This window comes from Molossus molossus, unplaced genomic scaffold, assembly GCF_014108415.1.
Source record: "Molossus molossus isolate mMolMol1 unplaced genomic scaffold, mMolMol1.p scaffold_m16_p_7, whole genome shotgun sequence".
Lineage (NCBI taxonomy): Eukaryota > Metazoa > Chordata > Mammalia > Chiroptera > Molossidae > Molossus > Molossus molossus.
In genome coordinates, this window is record NW_023425401.1 from 7,484,531 (window position 1) to 7,508,272 (window position 23,742).

At 41.8% G+C, this 23,742-nt stretch overlaps 1 protein-coding gene and 1 pseudogene across 2 annotated transcripts in view; one reads left to right on the plus strand and one right to left on the minus strand.

Moving 5' to 3' along the window:
* SEPTIN7 (septin 7) overlaps positions 1-10,092 on the minus strand; it is a 91,301-nt gene extending 81,209 nt beyond the window's left edge. The window contains exons 1-2 of one of the 2 annotated variants that reach the window (XM_036246571.1): positions 9,817-10,092; positions 8,378-8,379 (exon numbers count right to left, since the gene is read on the minus strand). In XM_036246571.1, the coding sequence (XP_036102464.1) occupies positions 8,378-8,379; positions 9,817-9,877 (63 nt within the window). In that variant the 5' untranslated portion in view covers positions 9,878-10,092. The remainder of the gene's footprint in view (positions 1-8,377; positions 8,380-9,816) is intronic. The other variant, XM_036246570.1, reaches the window with a different exon arrangement.
* Positions 10,093-10,144: 52 nt separating this feature from the next.
* On the plus strand, positions 10,145-12,405 carry LOC118620333 (annotated as a pseudogene).
* The last annotated feature ends 11,337 nt before the right edge of the window (positions 12,406-23,742 follow it).

Consider the following 23,742-nt stretch of genomic DNA (forward strand, 5'->3'; position numbering starts at 1 on the left):
AAGTAACCAAAATAATTTGATACCTCAAACCTGCAAATTCTAATTTTATCCATAACCAAGGTCTCCAACTTATATTTCATCATTATAAAGACAATATGCTATTCAACATCTGTACTATATACAACAAAGCGAGAGATCGGCGGGGGTTAAGGGGGGGACTCTCACAAAAGCATGCCGACCATTGCAATACTACCGCACAGACAATATTTTTAACATTAGATACAAACAATAAATAATACTTAAAAAAGTGACAGTGTCTACCTACTATGAGAGTAGTCTTAAAGGAGTCCAAGATGAGGGAAGGATCATGGAACTCAGATAGTTAGGGAAAGTTTTCCAGAATAAGTAGTTTTGATCTGGGCCTTCCTTAATAGGACTTCAAGGTAGATAAGAACAGTATAGGCGGAGGCAAAAATAGAAAACATGATTTGATCTAAGTAGAAGAAAAAAGCCAATCCAAAATAATTGCTTACACTTTTAATGAAGGAACACAAATCATAAAGCAGTGTAAGTACAGCTAGAAATATGACTTCAGTATCTGCTCTAACTTAGAGCTATGCTCTGGTGGGTAAGTTATATAACCTTTCTGAGTCTCAAATTGGGAAAATGTCTTTAAAGGTTATTGTACAGTACACACACACACACGAAAAATTTACTACTTCACACACAGTAAGTACAATGTGTAATTATTAAGGCCTCTGTTCTTTTATCTTGCAGATAAGTGATTCCCAATCCTGGCTGTGATCAGAAGCATCTGGGGAGCTTTATAAAAACAGATACCTGGGCCTCAGCCTAGAATCAGAGAAGTAGAATCTTGCTGGTACAGCCCAGGAAACAGTATTTGTTTTTTGGTACATACCCCTTGCGGGAACCAAACCTGGGACTCTCTGGTCCACAGGCTGACGCTCCAACCAGTGAGCCAAACCGGCCAGGGCCAGGAAACAGTATTTTTAACAAGGACCTTATAAACCTAAACTATAAATAGAAAGATATTTAAAGTTCTATAATTAGCCAATTATGAAAGTAGTATTTGGGGTACAGTAATCTTACAAAAATTTATTAAATGAAGTGGGAAAGTACTGAGAGCAATAAGATCAATGAGGAAACTACTCAATAGGAAAGACAGTCATTTGTTCATCTTGGTTAGATTCTAATTTGTTAAACAAAATCCACTAGTGAGTGACTATACTAAGAACACTCACCCTTCAATTAAAAACAAAACAAAACAAAACAAAAAACAATGGAATCTCTCGGCCCTACCCAAAAATGTCTAACACAGATTCAAATACAAGTTCCCATCAAGCATAAAACTCCTCCCTTATTCCCTTACTCCAGGCCAATACTAATGTTGATAGTGCATTGATCTCTCTCATATAACATGATGTATTTGCAAGTTTGTGGTATTACTTCTGCATTTCCTCCATGTTGACTAAATACTGAACTTTCATAAAGATAGGGGCTGCAACTTTTTCAGCAAATCTAAAATTATTCCAAAATTTCAAAAAAGAAAAAGAAGGAACTACATCTATATAATTATCTTTTGAACAGCACAGTACCAAGGTCAAACACAAACTTAACTACTTTCGGTGAGTCCACTTGCCAACTAAGTCATTCTAGTTATCTTTTTGTCTCACAGCTGAATGAAACATCTCATAATTCCTAGTTGTTCTCTATTAGACCAACTTTTATTTCTAATACAAAACCCAAGACAGAATTGACTATAGGTCTATCTAGGATCACTAACTTCATCCCTTCTGCCAAGTTCTCACGTTTCCAAATTTAACTAGAGATATGTTAACTACTAGATTCACCCTTCCCAGCAATGAGAAAACTAAAAGACAACTTTCTGGCTGGGTAGCTCAGTTGGTTAGAGCATAGTCCAGATACCTCAAGGCTGCAGGTCCAATCCCTGGTCAGGGCACAATACAAGAATAAACCAATTAATGCATAAATAAGTGTAACAACAAACCAATGTTTCTCTCTCTCAAATCAATATAAAAATAAATAAATAAATAAAAGACTACTAGTTGCCCTATGAGCATGTGTGGTCTTTGCAAATTATACAATGACTACATATTTTGTTTTTTGACGTTCTTTTTTCTATTTGCACATTATTTTATATACCCATAAAACATAAGTCACTTCTACTTATTTCATTTTCACTCAGCATATCAACTATACAGAATACAGCTGGAAAACAGAAATGGAAATCTAACTCAATGTTTAACAGGTAGCAGCTCATCAATACAGAAATTCAATGAACTAGGAAATAAAAGCTGAGCGACTAAAACACAAAGATTTGTAATAGCAAACTGGGTAGCTACAAACTTCAAGGACAAAAGAAGGTAGAGACATCCATAGAACAGAAAAATGTGAAAAGCAATGTATATCTAGTTGAAAAGCAAAATTACTATCATAATGCATTATTTAATAGTCCCATTTATATAAGTCACAGCACAAAACCAAATATTCCTGGTGGTGCTTTTAAGAAGTTCAGTATATGCTACTGAAAATAGGGAAGCTAATCAGTTTATACATAACAAATCTCTCTCCAGTAATATAAAAAACATAAATTAAAACAAGTTTAATGTACTAATAAATACTCTAGAAAAATAACTGGGGAAGGCAGAAGAGTTTTGCTTAAAGATACTCTTTAAAATAATACTTAAAATTCGAAAATACTGAAACTGTAAAATAATAAAAATGGCTAGGCAAATTAGGTTATCAACACTGGAACACCATATACACATTTAATACATACGTTTAATTCACATTTAACTCATAAAGGTTAATACACCAAAAACTACATTTTATATTCAGTGAATAATATCTTGGTTTTGTATAAAATTTAAGAATTTACAGAGTACTTTTACAAATACTACCTCATAATATACAATTCACACCAGAGGTTATCACCTCTGATGGTTCATCAGAATTAACTAAAATATTGAAAATGTGTATTTTTGGACCCCCACCTCAACACCTGGTGAATTAATGAGCCTCCAAGTATTAAGCATTGGAAGTGTTTCCAATGCCTGACCAGTGTTAAGAACCACTAACCACTAATATACCACTAATTACAACCACGAAAAAAAAAGTAATTAAAAAAGAACACAAATTAACTTTAGTGATTGAAGTAACTTAATGGCTTTCCTTCCTCCTGGTTAGTTTGTTTAAATTAGTCACAAAGGAAACTAAGTATATATATGAAACTTTTAAAAATTAAAAATAGTTTAAAATGTTGATGCTTGAAGGTATATTAGTTACTGACAATTTTTTCCTTGTTCAGATCACCTCACATCCCAAAATGCTACATGTAACCCTGGTTATTTTAATAAACAGATAAATAGAAAGTACTAGGATAAAAGTACTATGAACAGTTTACCTCCTCTTAACAAATAATAATCTCACTTAAAATATTTACAGTATTCTCTAAAACAGATTGCCAATCTATACCAAAATCTTCTAAAAAAGAAAGAACTTTAATTACAATCTGAATGGAAAATTTGAATATATTAGGATACAAAATGTCATTGTGTAAACAAACACTAGCATGGCCCTTAGTTTGAAACAGTAGAAATTTAAATAAGTAAACATTTTAGTACTACTCAAGAAGTTGGTGGCTTCGGTCTGTCTAACTTTGATGCATAAATTTCACACAAATCACTTTATTTAAATTTCCTTCAATTCTGCTCACCAAAGTACAAATACCAACCAAATCTTTTTTTTTTTTTTTTTAATATTTTGTCTTCACTAATTTTAGAGAGAGAGGAAGGGAGAAGGGGAGAGAGAGAGAGAGAGAGAAACAATGATGAGAGAGAACATCGAATGGCTGCCTCCTGCATGCTGGGGATCGAGCCCACAACTTGGGCATGTGCCCTGACTGGGAACTGAACCAGCCACCTCTTGATGCATGGGTCAATGCTCAACCAGTGAGCCACACCAGCCTAGCCAAATCTTAAAAAACAGTACCAAGCCTGGCCAGTCTGGCTCAGCAGTTAGAGCATCAGTCTGTGGACCAGAGTCTCCCGTTAGATTAAGGTCAAGGGCACGTTCCTTGGTTGCTGTTGGATCCTCGCCCCAGTCAGGGTCATGCAGGAAGCAACCAATCAATGTGTCTCTTTCACATTGATGTTTCTCTCTCTTCTCTTTCTCCCTCCCTCCCTCCTACTCTATCTAAAAATCAATAAAAAAAATCCTCAGGTGAGGATTAAAAAAAACAAAACTATGCCAACAAATTTATTGAACAATAGCAGATTCAATTACTAAACAAAAATTCAAGGCACAAATGAATAGATTTAGAATAATCTTAAAATGTTTATTTCCCATCCAAGATCTCTCCTAATATTGAGACTACCAGACATGCCCAATTAGATGTCCCCCAAGCCTCTCAATTTCATGTTTTAAATGCCCTATTTCAAGAAATGGTACCTACTCATCATCCAGAAAGCTAAGACATTTCTGGATTGTTACTCACCACCTCCATCCCCTCACATACCACACATCTTACAACCATCCCCTATACTTCATGCCCTTTGTCAAAGCCCTAGATATGTCCTTCGTCTTTTAGTCCTAGGACTGCTACATTAACCTTCCTTAATTCACTGGCCCCACCTTGGTGCTCTATCTTTCCCTACTGGAATTATCATCACAGTGCTCGTGGCTACCAATTTTCTTTTAAAATCTTTCAATAAAGAGTTTTTAAAATCCTCAACACAGCACACAAGATCTCTGCTTACCTCTCTAGTCTCATAACCTATTTCACCATGATTTCTCAGCTTAGAATAAGTATCCTTCCTCTGTCTAATCACTTGTACCCAACTTTAAAGATTCATATTTTCCATTTTGGAAAAGGTATCCTTCTTGCCCTGGTCGGTTTGGCTCAGCGGTTAGAGTGTCAGTCCGCAGACCAGAGACCCGGGTTCGGTTCCCGCTAAGGGCACATACCTCAGTTGCAGTTTGTTCCCGGCCCCAGTTGGGGTCGTGTGGGTGGCAACCACTCGATGTGTCTCCCTCACATTGATGTTTCTCTCTCTCTCTCTCATCCTTCCTCTCTCCCTCCTGCTCTATCTGACGATAAATGCAAAAATGTCCTCGCGTGAGGATAAAAAAAAAGAGAAAGGTATCCTTCTCTCTACTCCTCCCATTGTATATATATACCTCCCACTGTATACATATCTTTAAATAATATCACAAATGATTTACTAAGTAAACACCAGGTTGGAAATATAAAACTGAACAAAACACAGTCCTTGAGTTTAAGAAACTGTAACAATGGCGGCAGAAAAGCAGCCAATTGCCATGCAGTCTGATACCTTTTTTATAGTTTGTTTTTGTATTTAAAATATGCTTTTACTGATTTAGTAGAGAGAGGAAGGGAGAGAGAGATAGAAACATCCATGTTAGATAAATACATCAATAGGCTGCCTCCTGCATGCCCCCTAGCAGGGATAGAGCCCACAACTGGGGCATGTGCCCTGACCAGCAATCGAACCGGGACCTCCCAGTCCATGGGACGATGCTCAATCCACCAAGCCACATCTGCCAGGCTAATACCTTTTTTAAAAGCCAAGATCTGAGTGCTTGCTACATGCCAGGCTAAGAACTTGCCATGTATTATCTCATTTAATTTTCCAATAACTTCAGAGTCCTACTATATATCCAGAGAAGGAAACAGAAAAAGTTCTGTTATTTGCCCAAGATTCAGTTAAGTTTTAGGGACAAGAATCCAGGCCTGACTCCAGAATCTAAGCTCTTAATCACCATGCCTTTTATTTCTACTGTCACTGCATTTAACTCACTTTCCCTAGTGCCTGACACACAGCAGGCATAAGGCATATATTTGTTAAATGAACTTGAGTGTTGAAGTCCTAAGCTAGTAACATCATCATCAACACTACTGCTTTAACTGAGAGTGTCTTGTGTCAAAGGCTTCAAAAGCTCTGAGAAACTAACAAATGTGAAAAGAGCAATGTTCCAAGTTACTCATCATGTCCTGGTTTATGATAGTAAAATACTGAAAATAAATGTCTATCAGAAGGGGACATGTTAAACAAATCACAGCCTATCCATATGCAGTTACATGCCACTTAGCAATGAGGATGTGTTCTGAGAAATGAGGTTAAGCAATGCTGTTGTGCGCTTATACAAACCTAGATGGTATAGCCTACCTAGGCTATATGGTTTAGCCTATTGCTCCTAGGTTACAACCCTGTACAGTATGTTACTGTACTGAATACTGTAGGTGACTGTAACACAATGGTTAAGTATCTAAACATAGAAAAAGTACAGTAAATATACTGTTTTAAAATATTTTTATTTATTTATTTATTTTATCCTCACCCGAGGACATTTTTTCCATTTTTTGTTCAGAGGGAGAAATAGGGAGGGAGGGAGGGGGAGAGAGAGAAACATCAACGTGAAAGGGACACATCGAGTGGCTGCCACCCGCAAAACCAACCAAGGCTGGGAACAAACTGCAACAGAGGTACATGCCCTTAGCGGGAACCGAACCCAGGTCTCTCTGGACCACAGGCCAACACTCTAACCGCTGAGCCAAACAGGTCAGGGATAAATATTTTTAAAAGGTACACCTGTATAGGGCACTTGCATAAGGGGCCCTGATTGGCCCTCATGCATGAGGTTCAACTTTGGAAAATACTGACCTAGTATAATGTATGTCCAGCAATTACTGATCACATTTTGTAAAAGTTCATTAATTAAATGATATATACACGCACACACAAAAGTTACCTAGGTGATTCTAATGCCCAAGTTTGAAAAATACTAAGAATTAAGTGGTAGGAGTTCTAGGAGGAAGAATTATGGACTAGATGGTTAAGAAAGATTTCTTTCTTCTCCATTTCCTACAATCCTTTAATAGTTATTACCCAGTGCAATGTCAATCTGGCTTTGAGATGAGCTCCTCTCAAGTAGGAGCCCCAGATCTCTCTAACCACACTAGCTATATAGAGTACAGAATAAATGAATCCGAATAAGAAAAAGTCACCTGGACTTAACAGCATTTAAAGTCTTTCCTTCTCACACCAAGGCCTCCAACCTCTTGCACATACTGCACATCTCCCAATCTGCAGACCCATGTTACACATCCCCCAAGTGTTTTTACAAACTTTTTTAACCATAATCCTTAATAAAAAGAAATGTTACATACCAAACAATACTTATAAAACAAAATTTAACCCCCCCCCCAATTTATACCAAGTGCAATGTACTGCTATTTTCTATTTTTCCTCATTAGTAGAAATCCACAAAATTGATTTCAAGACCAACTAATAAATAGGTCTCAACTTGCAGTCTGCAAAACACCTCTGTAGAGACCAACAGTCTACATTTACAGTATGCTCTCATCTGGCAGGCCTAACCTATAATCATGCTACCTTAAAATTCTACTCTGCAAAAACACACTTTTTCTACATCAGTTTCATTATACAATTAATCTTAAATAATTTACAGTTCAAACTTAGTATATTAAATATATTAAAAGTTTTGTCTTAAAATTTAGTAAAATACAGTTAAAATAAAAATTTTCAACCTCTAATAAAAAATTGAAGATAGCTAGCTTATTAGCTCCAAATGCGAAACACAGCTCTCAACTGGTAATTTAGGAGGTCACAGTATTCTATTGGCAAAACCCAGAGTAAAGTATATTGTGAATATGTAACCATCAAATGTATAAGAAGTCTGAAATCAAAGTGCTCTACCACCATCTTTACTATGATTGGTCTTGGCATCTGACTACCCCTATTCATGAGACCTTGGAAACCACAGATCTAACTCTTCCTCCTTCCCAAGCTTTTTTTGGGGGTTGGAGGGGGGGGCATCTTCTGTGTTGTTGTTAGCCCTCTACAATTGCTTAAGATCTGTCAGAAGTCCTACGTTGTCTCAAACTAGCTCAGAAGTTCTGGCATGGAATTATTTAAGATTATTTCTATAGAAAAACCCATAAATCTAAACAACCAATTTTATAACAAACTTCTGAAACATAACCTATTAATAACACTACTTTTCATGCAGTTATGTACTGAACACCTTATCTCTGAAACAAAACCAGAAACCAAAAATGTTTAACTAAATTACAAATATATATCCTTTCTGTAAATTATCTAGTTGACAAACACAAAGTGAATTTCTATAATCAGTTATGAACTTCAATTCTGTAAATCTAACAGTGCATGTGATCTTTTTAATAACTGTATTAAGAGAAACTGGCTTCTCAAGAAAAAAGAAAAAAGAGGCCCTGGTCCATCATGCTGTCCCATCACAGACTGACACAGTGTTACCACATAAACCATCTACACAGCTTCCACATTTATTTCATAGCTCACTCAGCTCTCTCTCCTAGCCCCACCCACTGAACAGCTGGGTGGGATGAAAGATTGTTTCCTGCCCTCCTTTGCCCCTTCCCTTGCTATTTGGAGGTACAAGGGATCCAGGCAGCAGTAACTAGCCTTGTGACTGTTTATATCCTATACTAAGGTACCATCCTTCAGTCTGCCAGGATTCCATAAATTTCATTTTATATGTATCTGTACACTTAATGCCTAAAAAGTTTCCTCAACTTGCTAAGCTGGGGGGTGGAGGGGAAAGGGGGGCTGCTGACTGTATTCATCACCTGCACGTACATAAACATGCAAAACAAGTAAAATGCTTTTGAATCTAGGCTACCTGTTCATTTACATTCTCAAGGGCACTCGATAGGATACTCTTCCCTTTCATCAAAATAAAGTCAAAAGAAACCTTAAAGTTGCACTGTAACAATAAGCTCGCAACAATGTTATTTCAGTAACCTAAGCAAGCACCTGGATGTCACAAATTAGTTCCTTACACTATGAAAACCCCGACGGGAAACAGTGGACGCTCACAATGTAACTCAGCAAACAAAAATGGGTTAGCAGCACCGCCGTTGCTTATTTGCTCCTACACCCACAGTACGAAATGGGACTCGGCAGTGGAAAATGTGAATGAAACGGCCTTGCTCTCTTTCCAATACGTGGGGGAGGAAAGGAAATGAAAGGGCTTTTTAAGAGCATAACTGAGTCTACTGAAATGTTTTCAGAAATCAATTCCCTGAAACATCCCCACCTTTTCCCAGCGACCCTTCCCACCCTCTCCACTCCTCGGGAGGGCGCCCTTCCCGGGCGGCCTTTCCCCCTTTTCTTCAAAATTAAGCCCAAACCGGGCTCCTGATCCTCCGCGCTCAAGCCTCGCCCGCCCTCCGCCGGCCTCCGGGGCCGCGCCCGGCGAAAGGAAGCGCCGAGCGGCCGGCAGGGAGCGAGCGGGCGACGCGGTCGCCGGGGCGCTGCAGCCGCCGCCGCCGCCGCTGCAGCCGGGCGCATCCTTCCTCCCCCGGCCCGCCGCCGCCCTCGGGGCCGGCCCACACCGCCCAGCCTCCCGCCAGGCCGGCTCCCACGAGGGCAGCGCGCCGCGGGCGCCGCAGCGGACCGCGGGGAAGAAGGGCCGCGGGAGCCGGCGGGCCGGGCAGGGACGACCCCCTCGGTGCTCCGGCCGGGCCTCCGCTGCCGGCTCCGCGCTCCCCCGGCCCGCCCGCCGCGGCACAGGAAATGCCGCCGCCTCGGCTCTGCTCACATTCAATTCAAACTGTCACCGCCGCCGCCTCCCCTCCCCCCGGGCCCGCCGCCGCCGCGCCCCGGGCCCGCCGCCGCCCCCGCCCCACCTCCGTTCGCTGCTGCCGCCGCCTCGCCTCAGGGCGTTCCCCCGGCCGGCCCCGCGGCCGCAGAGCCCCTCCGCGTCCGGGGCCGCCGGCCCGAGCCGCGGCGGCCCGAGGCTGAGACTCACCCATGGTGCTGCTGTTGACGCTCCTCTCCTCAGCAGCAGCGGATCTCGCACTGACCGACATCCCCTCCCCCTCCGCGACCAGCCCGAGCGCGGCGCAGCCCGCCGATTCTCCAACGCCGCCTACGCCAACGCCGCGGCGTAGCCGCCCAGCGTCGCTGCCCCGCTTACGCAGCCGACAGCAGGCGGACTCCTCCTCCGGCTCTCGCCCGACTCCCGCTCCCTCCTCCGCCCCCGCCCCCTCGGAAGCGGCTTCCGGGCCGCACGGGGGCTGGCTTCGTTCTCGCGAGATTTCTGCCTGCCGGCCTCGCCGCCCCGCTCCATTGCGAGCATGACTGCATTGGCGTCCGCACTCTTTTGCTGTGCGGGCACGGCCGCCATGTTGAATTTGGCGGGATCTGGTGCCTCCGTGTCATGAGCAGCCAGGCCTCTGTGCGGGTTTCTTCGACACGGCCTCTAAGGTCAAACCGCCTCACGTTTGTCCGCGGAAAGCCCGGGGAGGCTAAGAGGGAGTGGCCGGGGTGCGGGGGTGGGGTTTTGCCCGGATTAAAGATGGCCGCCGCGAGGGCCGCCCCGCGCGCTCTCACGTCAGCGTTCGGAGCCGCGGGCGCCGCCCGGCGGGCTTAGCGCTTCCTTACGGAGTTGGCGTAAGGCGGGGAGGCGCCCCCGTTCGAGGCCAGCCGGGGGAGCGGCGCTCGGGGCGGGGGCCTGGTCCACGCCTGGGCTCCTAGCTACTGACCTGGCGGCATTGTGCGTGGAAGTGGAGGGACCCTTCGAGGCAAGCGTCTCTGCCCCCCGCCATCCCCGGTTCCTTAGCTGCCTTGACCCGGCGCAGAAAGTGAGGTTAGGCCCTGGCTACCCCGGCGTCCCCCGGCGCTGTCCCCGGCGGCCCGGCACAGCCCCGAGGTCGAGGTCGGCCGCCGCAGCGCCCACCGTCACACTGGGAGGCGCACCTCGGCCCGGGTCGGCCCCGTGCAGCGCACACGCGAGTTGCGAGAATGAATGGGCCCGCGTGAGACGACTGCGTGACAGCAGGAGAGCAGTGAAGGGCCGAGGTGCTGTGACCCGCGGGGGCAGCCACTGGCCCTCGGGCCTTGGAGCCGCCCCAGATGCTTTCTAGGGAAAGTAGCTGCACTTGGCGAGAACGGTCCGTGAGCGGCTGTGCCTTTCTCGAAACGTGATGGCTGTCTTCGTGCTGTGACTCGTGCAGTGTTCTTTCCTGCTGAGCGGCATGTTAAGGAATTTCATATATATAGGATATATATAGGACATATATATCCTATATATATATATATATATATGCATAAGCCACCATGAGAATGTTCATAGAAGCATTGTTTATATTGGTGAAATAATTTAAATGTCCATTATGGGGGAATAGATGAGTAAGTTGCGTTGTTGGACAAATGGATAGACACAGAATACTAAATGTATGTTAATGAGCCAAAGGTGCCAGTGTTAATTTAGAGAGAGTTCATTCATATACTATTGGGGGGCGAGGGGGGGGGAACAGGTTGCAGAAAGATGTATATAGTATGCCATAAATAAAAGTTGGAAACCAGAAAATCATATAAGGAAATAATAGACATCAAATTCAGAATAGTTTACTTATAGAGAAGAGAAGGGAATAGAATAGAGAAGGTTCACTTGTATCTGTGGTGTTTTATTTTCTACCAAAAGTAATCAGCAGAAAATGTGGCAAAACCTTAAAGCTAGGTGGAGGATACATGGGTGTTAAATTGTAATTATTTTCTATACTATTCTATAAACTTGAAATGTTTCCAAGTAATCTCTCTCTTTTTTTAAAAATAATTTATTTTTGTTACAGATGTTTCTCCAGTAATTTCTTTTTTTTTTTTTTTTTAATCCTCACCAGAGGACATTTTTCAACACTTTGTTGAGATAGAGTGGGAGGAAGAGAGAGAGAGAGAAACATCGATGTGAAAGGGACACATCGAGTGGCTGCCACCCACACGACCCAACCAGGGCCGGGGACAAACTGCAACCGAGGTACATGCCCTTAGCGGGAACCGAACCCAGGTCTCTCTGGACCGCAGGCTGATGATCTAACCGCTGAGCCAAACCGGCCAGGGCCAGTAATTCTTTTTTTAATGAAGGACGTTTTATCTAAGGAAACGGCTTGTTTTGCATGCTGATATCAGCTGTTCCCTAAGTCTTCATTTGCTCCCTCATTCCTTCTCAACAGAAAGTAGAACCCATCAGGGAGGACCTCCAAGATCTTCCTGTCTCCATATTCTTTACCCTACCTGCATCCACACCCATCCTGTCAAACATCACAATGGATCAGGTATCTACTCCATCTGAGGCACAGATTTCTACATGTTCTCTGTATCTTATCTCTTCAGGCCTTTTCTCTGGATTCTGTCTCCTCCTGTCTTCCCACGAACTTCACTCAGTGGATTATTTATTCCACGCCTCTGGGTTCTATCCCTACCACTCCACTGAGATTCTGAACAGAGTCATCAACAGCCTCTTTGTCTTATTTTACTTGACCTCTCTGTAGCATTTGATACTAGTGATCATGGCCTGCTGCATTTAAAGCCCTTGATTTATAAAACCACACTTTTCTAGTTCTCCTCTGGCTTCTTTATATTACAGTATTTTAATTTAGAGGATCTCCATCTTCTGCCTGTCATTTAAATGTCCATGTACCTCAGAGTTGTGTTCCAGTCAGTGTATTCCTATCTCATTTTTTATACTCTTCCTTTGCTGATTTCATTCACTTCCATGGTTTCAATGACCATCTCTATGCTAACGACTCCTAAATACAAATTTCTAGTTCTCTTTCCTTACTACGAATCTGCATACCTGACAGCCTTCAAGATATATATCCCCGTGTTCTTCCCTGGCCGGTTTGGCTCAGCAGTTAGAGCGTCAGCCCATGGACCAGAGGGGCCTGGGTTCAGTTCCCGCCAAGGGCACGTACCTCAGTTGCATTTTGTCCCTGGCCCCAGTCGGGGTTGTGTGGGCGACAACCACTCGATGTGTCTCTCTCACATCAATGTTTCTCTCTCTCTCTCTTCCTCCTTCTCTCCCTCCTGCTCTATCTGAAGATAAATGCAGAAATGTCCTTGGGTGAGGATTAAAAAAAAAATTAAAAAAAAAAAAAAAAGATATATATCCCTGTGTTCTAAGATATCTCAAAACAATGTATCCCAAATTAAATCTTCATTTAATTATACTTGTTTCTTTATTCTCAATCTCTAAATGGTATTATCATCAACCCAGTTGCCTCAGCCAGAAATAAGGGTTTTATACACAGCCTCTCCCTCTCACCATTGACAACTATCAAAGTCCCATCAATGTTTCCTTCTCATGTGTCTAATCTGTTCATTTCTCTCCATCTCCACTACTGCTCTAGCTAGGCCAGTGTTATCTCCTGCCTCACCTCTCTGCAACAGCCTTTCTGCCTGGTTTTACTCCAACTCATTCTTCACATTGTACCCAGAGTGACCTTTCTAAACTTGAACTAGGAATGTCAGTCTCCTAGATTAAGCTTTCAGACTTTCCCTCAGAAAACTTGCATGATACATATTCTCATTTCTGGCCATTCTACCATACCTTGCTCTCTCTGTAAACTCTAGTAAGCCTTGCTGCCTCCTCTGTCTGGGACACTTGACTCTCTTTTCACACTTGCATTCCTTACCTGACTTTCTCTTTTAAGTCTCAGCTCAGCCATCAGTTTTTCTAAGAGCCTTCCTTGATCTCCCAAGACTGGGCAAGGTACCCTCTTACCTTACCACCACCCCCATAGCATCTGTATTTACTGCTATGGTAGCACAGTTTTGTATGTACATGTCTCTTTCATTGGAGTCTAAGCTCCTTAAGAGCAGGGACTCTTGTCTTGTTCAGCTGTGGATCCCCAGCACCTAGCACAGGGTCTGGTATTCATTATGTCATTCAGCAAATATTTCTTGAGCCCTAACTGGATATTAGGCACCAACACAGTGGTTAATGTGTGGAACGGGAAACCCTTGGAGGAGGTCGCTGAGAAGTGAGGGAATCCATGAAGTTAAAATTATTTTAATTCTAATACTAAGACTTTTTTTTTTTATCCTCACCCGAGGATATTTTTCCATTTTTTGTACAGATAGAGTGGGAGGGAGAGAGAGGAAGGGAGAGAGAGAGAGAGAAACATCGATGTGAAGGGACACATCGAGTGGCTGCCACCCGCACGACCCACCAGGGCCGGGGACAGACTGCAACCGAAGTACGTGCCCTTAGCGGGAACCGAACCCGGGTCTCTCCGGACCGCAGGCCGACGCTTTAACCACTGAGCCAAACTGGCCAGGGCTAAGACTTTTTTACAAAACCTTTTTTATTCTCACTCTCTCATGAGCATATAGTAGAGTTTTCCAGAGACTAAATTAAGTGTGTTAAGTGCAACAGATTGAATTCAGAAACACATAAATAAACCAGACATTAAAATGGTACTCATCAAACTAATTTATTTTTGTTTTGGAAGATATGGTTATTTTTCATAAAACTGTGTTGTCTGTATTAACATGTAATGGATTTAGTGTGATTTTTTAATGAATAAATGATATTTCAAACTTCCTCAGTTTTAATTTCTAAGTATCAATAGGTATATTCCACATACACAAAAACTCAATAATTTGTAAGAAAGTGAAAAGATCCTGAGCCCAAATGTTTGAGATTTGCTGCACTAACACGGATTATATATATGTCCAATGTAGATGTGGCAAATAATGAATGTCAGTTTGCCAAAACTGTGGCATGCGGCTGCTTAATGTTTCTTAGTAAAAACTTCCCCAGAATATCCAAATAGGCACAAAAAAAAATACACTTAATATCTGAATATGCATAAGTGAAAGTATTCTTTTTTTTTTTTTTAACCCTCACCTGAGGACATTTTTGCATTTATCTTCAGATAGAGTGAGAGGGAGAGAGGGAGGAAGAGAGAGAGAGAAACACTGATGTGAGACAGACACATTGGTTGCCAGACACATCGACTGGTTGCCACCCACACGACCCCAACCGGAGCCAGGGACAAACTTCAGCTGAGGTAAGGTCCCTTAGCAGGAACCGAACCCAGTTCTCTCTGGTTTGTGGGCCGATGCTCTAACCGCTGAGCCAAACTAGCGAGGGCAAGTGAAAGTATTCTTTAAGTGAATGTGTTTTGTGAATTATGTCGTGTTATACACATACTGTTGTTTTGGTAATTTTCTATGATAAATATGGACCAATGTTCTAACTTTGGTGGTAGAACCAAAATTACCTATTATGGTCTGATAAGTTGACTTGAAGATGAGAATTTTTATAGCCATTCATGTCACATCAATCTAATTTAGTCCATATAACAATTTTATGAAGTACATATGACTGTCAGCTTTTTGAATGAGAAAACCAATGTTCAGAGAGGTGAAGTGATTTATTAGTGATTTATTCAAGGCCTCAGAATTTGTAAGCGTCAGAAACATTTCAAAGACCTCATGCTTTTCCAACACATTAGACCTCAGGGGAAGAGGTTCGTTTCTCTGTTGTCCTGAATCCTGCCCTCACTCACTAGACATTTGGTCTGGTGGAAGGGTAAGACGGGTTCTACAGTTTTCAAGTACTTTTACCTTTAATGCAAGCAGGGCGTGTGGGTGTATTAAGTCTATATGGAGGTTTTCTTTGAGGGCCAAGTCACAACTAATAGTATAAATGAGATGATACTTCTCATTGAACAAATATGTCTTGTTTTCTACGATGACAAAACGTAGCAGACATAGGTTGGGTGGTAGAGGGTGGAGCTTGAGATTTCAGATGTGTATTTTATGAAGTGGGTTAGGCAATCTGTAATATTTCCCTATTAATAGTAATACCAAATATCCAAAAAGTCCTCAGGTGCTCTTTATTTCCCCTTTGAGGGACAGGAGAAGAGGATTGAAAAATAATGTTGAAAATAAAGAGCCATTAACTAAAGTTTTTTTGGTTGTGAAATTGAAAAGTATATAGTTTACTCAAAAGCTGAAGCTAGTTTCATATGAATGAATATTGGAGTATATTTTGTTCACATCAAATTTAAAATATGAAACCTCATAATTAAAGATATTTCTGAAGAGAAATATTCTACCATCCACAAAATCTTTTTTAAGTGTCACGAAATACAAATACATGGAATCAAGTTAAGTATGATTTAAATATTTTTGTATTTAACTTTTAAATATTTGAAAACAAATTGTGCATTCCAGTATTAAATTCATAATTAAATAGCGTAGTTATTAGAGAAAGTGCTGTTGAGATCAAAGAATATAACTAAAATATTTGACAGTATTAATGTTCTGCAAATGAAAGGGAATAGGTACTGATGTGCCTTTTTATAGATTAAGAATCTATACAGTACAGGAAGTCTAGTGACATTTGCAAGGTTATACAACTAATGAACAAAAATTAGAAAAAATAAAGCCTACTTCCTCTCCCTTTGAGGAAGAGAAGCCAAAATACAGTAGTGATAACAAAGAAGAGAAAATGAAAGAACCATGCAACTTAAAGACCAGAGGTTTAACCAGACAGCAAGATAACTATTTAAATAACAAATAACTCCCATTCTTAAACTCTTTACCTTAGAAGGAGGGATTTTTCTTTTACCCACCAGCCAAGGAAGGAGTTGGGGAGAAAGCAGAGCAGAAATAGGATGTCTGAATCCTGACTGCCCAGGGAGGCCTGATTTATCTCAACTTATCACTGGAGGCTCAAGGAATTTTCAAATTCCAGGGCTGTCCTGGAAACTTAGTTCTTATTCAGATGAAAGCTCTGCTTTGCTCAGGACCCAGTGTCCCTCTAGACTGGCCACAGTTGCCTCTGGGACTGAGGGGAGAGAGGAAGCAATTTACCTTGAGGTTTTCTTGCCAATCAGCACCTTGTTGTAGAGCTATCCAATCTGATTACACAGTAAAAATACCACTGGGCACAATACTGGAGAAAAATCCAAAGTACATAAAAGAAAATCTATTTTAAGTGGAAAAGGCCATTGTTGCCAACTTCCTTTGGCATTTTCTACCACTGAATCATAAACTGACTGAAATAGGAAATAGGCACACATGGTTCTATGGGAAACCAGCTGCCATCAGCAGCCAGAGTTAATATATTGATTTTGGCAGTGATTGAATACGTCCTGCTATAGAGGAGGCTAGGGAAAGTGATTTGAACTGAACTTAAGATTTGTGTATGACATGCCTTAGGTAAGAGTAAGGCTATCATTTTCGCATGCATTTGGAGCCTATCTACCCTCTCCAAATTGCTCTTCTAGCTGACCTCTGAGTGAGCAACTATTTCCTGAAGGTGCACCTCAGAGAACCTCAGATCCAGGAAAACAGGAAGTTTAGAGAAGAAGCAAATGCCTGTGCAATAGGGATGTGCTTGCTTTGGATGAAGCAATTAATTGGATTACCGCAGAGACTGCTGGGAGAACAAATGCGCAGTAATAGTTAAAATAGTATATTATTACTTCTTTATGAGGCTCCTAACAACTTACAGACTTTGTCTTACACTGTAGCTCTCTAATTATTTGACATTGATTAGATACTATTTTAGGGATATAGTTAAGCATCTGGTAAAAAAAAATAAAAGAGCAAATAATGGTGATGTTAATTGTTACCTATGATGTGATCTATTTCATGGAAGGAATCATAATTGAGATTTATTGATGGTTTTTATCAGCGTTCTTTTTTTTTTTTTTGCATTTATTTTTAGATAGAATGGGAGGGAGAGAGGGAAGAAGAGAGAGAGAAACATCGATGTGAGAGAGACACATCAAGTGGTCGCCACTCACACAACCCCAACCTGGGCCGGGGACAAACTGCAACCGAGGTACGTGGCCTTAGCAGGAACTGAACCTGGGCCTCTCTGGTTCGTGGGCCAATGCTCCAACCGCTGAGCAAAACCGGCCAGGACTTATTGATGGTTTTTAGTTGATGTATTTTTTCCTTGATTTGTTTCCAGAAACTTGGCAGTAAAATGATAACAACTTGCCAGTCAACCACTATCAACAGATAGATTTTATGAAACCAAAATGAGGGCCATTTTTGTCATCCCAAATTGTAGGAATACAGCATTAAACACTCATGTTGAGCAATAGATCCCCACCCCACCCCACCCCGGCCCCGTAGTTCTTATTCCAAAAGGCTCATTTGTGTCCTACTAGAATCTAATATTTTAAGAGTTGGAAGAGACTATATAACTAAATCAGCTAGCTACCAAATTCAAAATCTTCCTCAAATATTATTTTTTCATGTCATGTATAAGGCAACAATACCAACTATTAAAACTATAAATGTTAAATTTTGAATTTGAATTTAAATGAAGCAGATGATATTATTTTAGAGCCCTATAGTTTACACATGGCATGGGTGTACCTCTCCTTTTTCCAATTTATGGCAAACAAGTGAACGAACTCTTCTGAAATCCTTGTTTCTCATAAAAATGTTCACTTAATTGCTTGTTATTTCAGAATATGTTTTGGTTTGAGCTAAATGTCAGTGACATTTAGATGCTGTCAATGAGCACTAGACAATTAAAATGTTTTCTCTTGTAAAATTTAGCTGTTTTTGCATATTTGTGAGCAAACATGACCATGAATTACCTTTCCAATGAGACCGCAGACCTTGAAGGTGGACTAAATCTTAGCTATCTTTTCATCTTATTCAAACCTAGCATAATGCCTGGCACATAGTTGGCACCCAAATCTGTTTTGGAAATAATTTTGTATACTTTCAGGGTTCATCTGTGGCTTAGGAAACTAGAGTAGAAAAAGCAACACCAAAATAGGGCAAAAGAAAAAAAAAAGTGGAATTTGAGTATTGCCAATAGGAAGAGTTCATTATATTATATCCTTAGTTTCTTCCGAACTTCTATTACACACACATACATCTGAACACACTGAGGAAAAAAGTCAGAGAAAAAACCCCTTTCCTATACAATTTCCCCCCACATTTCAAAAGGCAGAGATTTCTTTGTTTCTTTAGCATCACCTTGAGACTTCTGTTTGGCGGTTGGGGGAGAGGTTGGCATCACCTTGACAGTCACATGAAAGACGCAGCTGATACTGTTATTGGCAAGGTTGGGGGAAGAGAGCAGGTCCACCTTCTCTTGTTTCATCCCAGCTATTGCTTACCCTTCTCCCTCCTTCCTGATCAGTTCTAGGTAACAGGCAGGCCTGACTTTTAGCTTCCTGAGATATACTATCCCGTTGGGGGAAAGTAAGCAGAAGCCTTCCCAGATCTCTGGTGCTTAAGCAATCAAAGTGAACTCTGGAAAGGAAACAAAGAGAAGGAAGAGATTCCAAAAGTAAAGACCTCTTTTCAGTCGCTGACTGATACTCTCCCTCTTCCTTTCCTTTGTTACCAACACGAAGCCATCTCAGCAAAGCAGCCTTTCACTTTACAAGCAAAAGGAATTGCTGAAGGGAGGAAGAACTATTCGGAGACCTTGAGACCAATTTTTCTGACTACTGTGGCTGTGTAATTCTGCGTGAGTCACTCTTCTTCAGGAAATCCAAAGAATGTCAAATATGTGAAGGTTACTGAAGATAGATAAGGAGCAGAATAAAGATTATCATTCTGCGTGATTTCAAGTTTTCCTTCGATGTCTTTCTCGCAGAAGCACGAACATCACATACAATGAAATCTGAGAGAGGGGGTGCTCTGGGAGAGAAAATGTGGTAAAACACAGCTTCAGGGGCTGTGTTAACTCTAGCCACTAGGTTGATTTAGGGTGATATACTTACCTTAATCTAAAGATTAATGAATTTTAAATAGTCTACAAAGGTGAGCTATTTACCCCCATCAATCAGTGTAAGAAATGATGTGGGAAAGATTTTTTTTTTATTGTTTCATAGTTCACATAATGAAAATAGAGAATACTTTGGTGGATAAACACCTTAATAGCTTCTTCCTGCTATCTAAATGCTGTGCCAGAATGAGATACATAAGCAACAAATTGTAAACAACACCCAAAGTTCTTGAGATTCCCCAGTGTTCCCAGTAAATACCTCTTATTAAATTGCAATGAAAAGGAGGGTAAGGCCAGTAAGTAGGGAGCCAGTGACTAGAGCACCACACAGACCTCAACTCAAAGCAGAGGGGCCACTACGGCTTTGAGAATAACCCCTCCGTATCAGTTTGCTAGGGCTCCCATAACAAAATACCATCGCCTGGGAGGTTTAAACAACAGAAATTTATTTTCTCATGGTTCTGAGGCTAGAAGTTCAAGATCAAGGTGTCAGCAGCTTTGGTTTCTTCTGAGGTTTCTCTCTGATCACCCCTTTAATGGCTTTATCTCCAAATACAGCCACATTCTGAGGTACTGGGGGTTAGGGCTTCAATATACGAATTTGAGGGGACACAGTTCAGCCCTTTACACTCTCCCAGCTAGTTGGCAGAGTTGAGTTATATACATATACCCTTTGACTTTACACCAAAGTGATATTTACATAAGGATGTTCATTGTAGCACCAGATGAAACAGCAGAAAACAGTAAGTAATCTAATTGTTCATTAACAGGAGATTTATGTTATAATTATAGTCTAACAAACAAATAGAATGGTAGGCCTGGAAAGATGTCCAAGATATGCCAAAAACTTACATTACAGAGCACAATGTATAGTACAAACTCGGGTTTAGAAATGTTATACTTGTATAGCCTAGGAAAAGTTCTGGAAGGATATGTATCAAACTTAACAGTGGTTACAGCTCAAGTATGGGCTTTGTTGTACAGCCTTTCACTTTTTATTTGTATACTTATATAATTTGAATTTGTGTAACAGGTGTGTTTGGTTTAATCACAAAAAATAAAACCATTAATTATAAAATTATTTCTGGAAGAACATGGGATAGACAGGTTTAAACCCTATAAACTTTGACAAACACTGTAATGAACAATAAAAACTATCTTTATTGAACATCTACTACTTATTCATTCAACAAATATTTTTGAGCCTCTATGTCCCAGGCATTGTTACGTAGGCATCTTACATATATCACACCCAATCCTCACAAAAATTTCTCAAGGCAAGTTTTACTATTTTTATTTTATTATGGCAGAAAACAAAGCTCAGAGAAGTCAAGTAATTTGCAAAAGTTGCCTAGTTAAGCCCTGGCCTGTTTGGCTCAGCGGTTGGAGCGTTGCCTGCTGTCTAGAAGACCCGGGTTCGGTTCCTGCTAAGGGCACATACCTTGATTGTGGTTTGTCCTGGGCTCTGGTTGGATTGTGCGAGTGGCAGCCACTTGATGTGTCCCTTTCACATCGATGTTTCTCTCTCTCTCTCTCTCTCTCTCTCTCTCTCTCTCTCTCTCTTTCTCTTTCTCTCCCCCTCTGACTCTATCTGAACAAAAAATGGAAAAAAATGTTCTCGGGTGAGGATAAAAAAAATAGTTGCCCAGTTAGGCAACAAAGCCAAATCTTTGGTCTGCTTTATCATGCTGCCTTTTGTATACAGAATTACTGTGTATACAGAATACAGAAAATTGTTGTCTAGTTTGACATTATCTTAGAGTCACACTTACAGGTCATTATTCTCTCAGCACCTCTAAATCTAAGTCTAAATCTCTATCTACAGATATATATTTCACAGCCACTATTTATCAGAACTATTTTGAACTTATAAGTAATTTTGATAAGTAGAGGAAAATTCCATGATGTTGAGCTCTCATTAAATAATGGTTGGGCCCGGACAGTTTGGCTCAGCAGTTAGAGCGTCGGCCTGCGGTCCAGAGAGAACTGGGTTCGGTTCCCACTAAGGGTGCATATCTCAGTTGCAGTTTGTCCCCGGCCCTGGTTGAGTAGTGTTGGTGGCAGCCACTCAATGTGTCCCCTTCACGTCGATGTTTCTCTCTCTCTCTTCCTCTTTCTCCTTCCCTCTCTCTCCCTCCCTCTCTCTCTATCTGAACAAAAAATGGAAAAATGTCCTTGGGTGAGGATAAAAAAAAATAATAATAATGGTTGGAGGTGAGGAGGGGGAAGAGTCACTCTGGTTTACTCTTTATTGTAGGGCAGGGCAGTACTGGTATTTGGACTACTAACACAGCAGTGTCTAGGTCTATAACTTCAGTTACCAAGAGAAAGAAGCTTTGATGGATCGTGCCCTCTGATCACCATCTCTGAGAAGCACACACATACATATTGTTCCCTGTGAAAAGGAGAGCGTTGTACAGACAGGCTGGTACAGTGGTATGAAAAGTACTTCAGGAGAATCTCAAGCAGCGGGACCCTTGATCATCCTGTGTCCCGACATTTTATCATTCCTCTTCAGAGAGCAATGGGACCTATTTGAAGGTGCCATAGCCTATCTGCAAGTGTGGTTTCAGGGAATTCAGCATATCTTCCAAATCCTTCTTACCTCCTGCCTCTGACATCAATTCATTCCTCCAAGTGCTCTTTGTTCAAAAGTAGTAGGTCCCCAAAGCACAGTGCTTTCATCTGCCATCAGACACGTACTACGTGGTGTGACAGTAGGCCCCTCCTCGGGGACTGGGGAAGAAACAGTGAAGATTGAGAAGTCTGGGGACACAGAGAAAAACCTGTTTCCTGGGACATACTGCTGGGAATAATGAGGACCCTGCCGGTCAGAAAGCATTGGGAATGTTTTTACTCACTAATGAGTAGAGTGTGGCTTCATGTGAGCAGAGCCCCGAGTACTCAAGTGGTCTCTATCTACACCCCTAGGTGAGCCTGACAAGCCTGTGTCCCTGTCCCTGTAGGCACCATGCAGGGGCAGAAGGAGTACAAGTTTTGCAGTCAGAATAGAGTTAGGTTCAACTGTGCCTCATCCGTTCACTGGCCCTCTGACCTTGGACAGATCACTGTATCTCAGGGCTGCATGAGGATGAAATGAGATTCTGTAAGTGAAGAGCTCTGCACAGTGCCTGCTACACAAAAGGGACCCAAATATTGTACAATCAACCCTTTCTAGGTCCTTGCTGAGAACTCCACCAGGACCAAAGCCCAGCCTTGAACCTAAGCCCAGTCAGCTCTGAGTCCTGACCGCTGGCCCAGATCCTGCTGAATCCTTTCTCGGGCTGTTCTCATATCCTTTCCGCCATCAGGATGCAGCTTCAAACACATATCCTGCCTGCCTTCCACCCACCAACTACATTCCATGGACGGCCTTGCCAGCTTCAGTCAGAGTGGAGCCAGCTCTGGTCTCCCTTAGACTGCGAGACTTAGACCAGTGGTTCTCAACCCTTCCTGGGACACACCAGACCTGAACGGCTCTGTGTATGGAGCCTGAGGATCTGTATGTTTTAAAAGCTCCCCTTCCCTGCCCTGGCCAGTTTGGCTCAGCAGTTAGAGCGTTGGCCCGCAGACCAGTGGGTTCGGTTCCCACTAAGGGCAGGTAGCTCGGTTGCAGTTTGTCCCCGGCCCTGGTTGGGGTCGTGTGGGGGGCGACCAATCGATGTTTCTCTCACATCAATGTTTCTCTTTCTCTCTTTCCCCCCCTCTCCCTCCTGCTTTATCTGAAGACAAATGCAGAAATGTCTTCGGGTAAGGACAGAAGAAACAAAACCAAAAACAAATAAAAGCTCCGCTTCCCTCACTAAGGGTCCTTCACTAGTCTTCACTCACTCTAGCTTCCAAGCAGAAGTTCCCCGCGTGCTGTGTGACCAGGACCAGAGCATCTACTCTGCAGATAGTGGACGCTTAATAAATGTTTGAGCAAATGAAGGCTTTCCATTGGGTGTTCTTTCTTGCCTTACAAAGCTATTTAGCTGTGGAGTTTTTAAAAAACAGCATTAAAATAATAGCACATACCAGTTCAATAAAGATTGGTTCATGAATGATGAAAACCTGTTTTCTTTTGGTATGGATTTTTTTTTGTGGGGGGACAACTATTTGGGAGAATGCCTATGGATGCAGGAATTCCACAGAAATAAATGAAATGGCAGCACATGGAAGAGTTTTATGTAG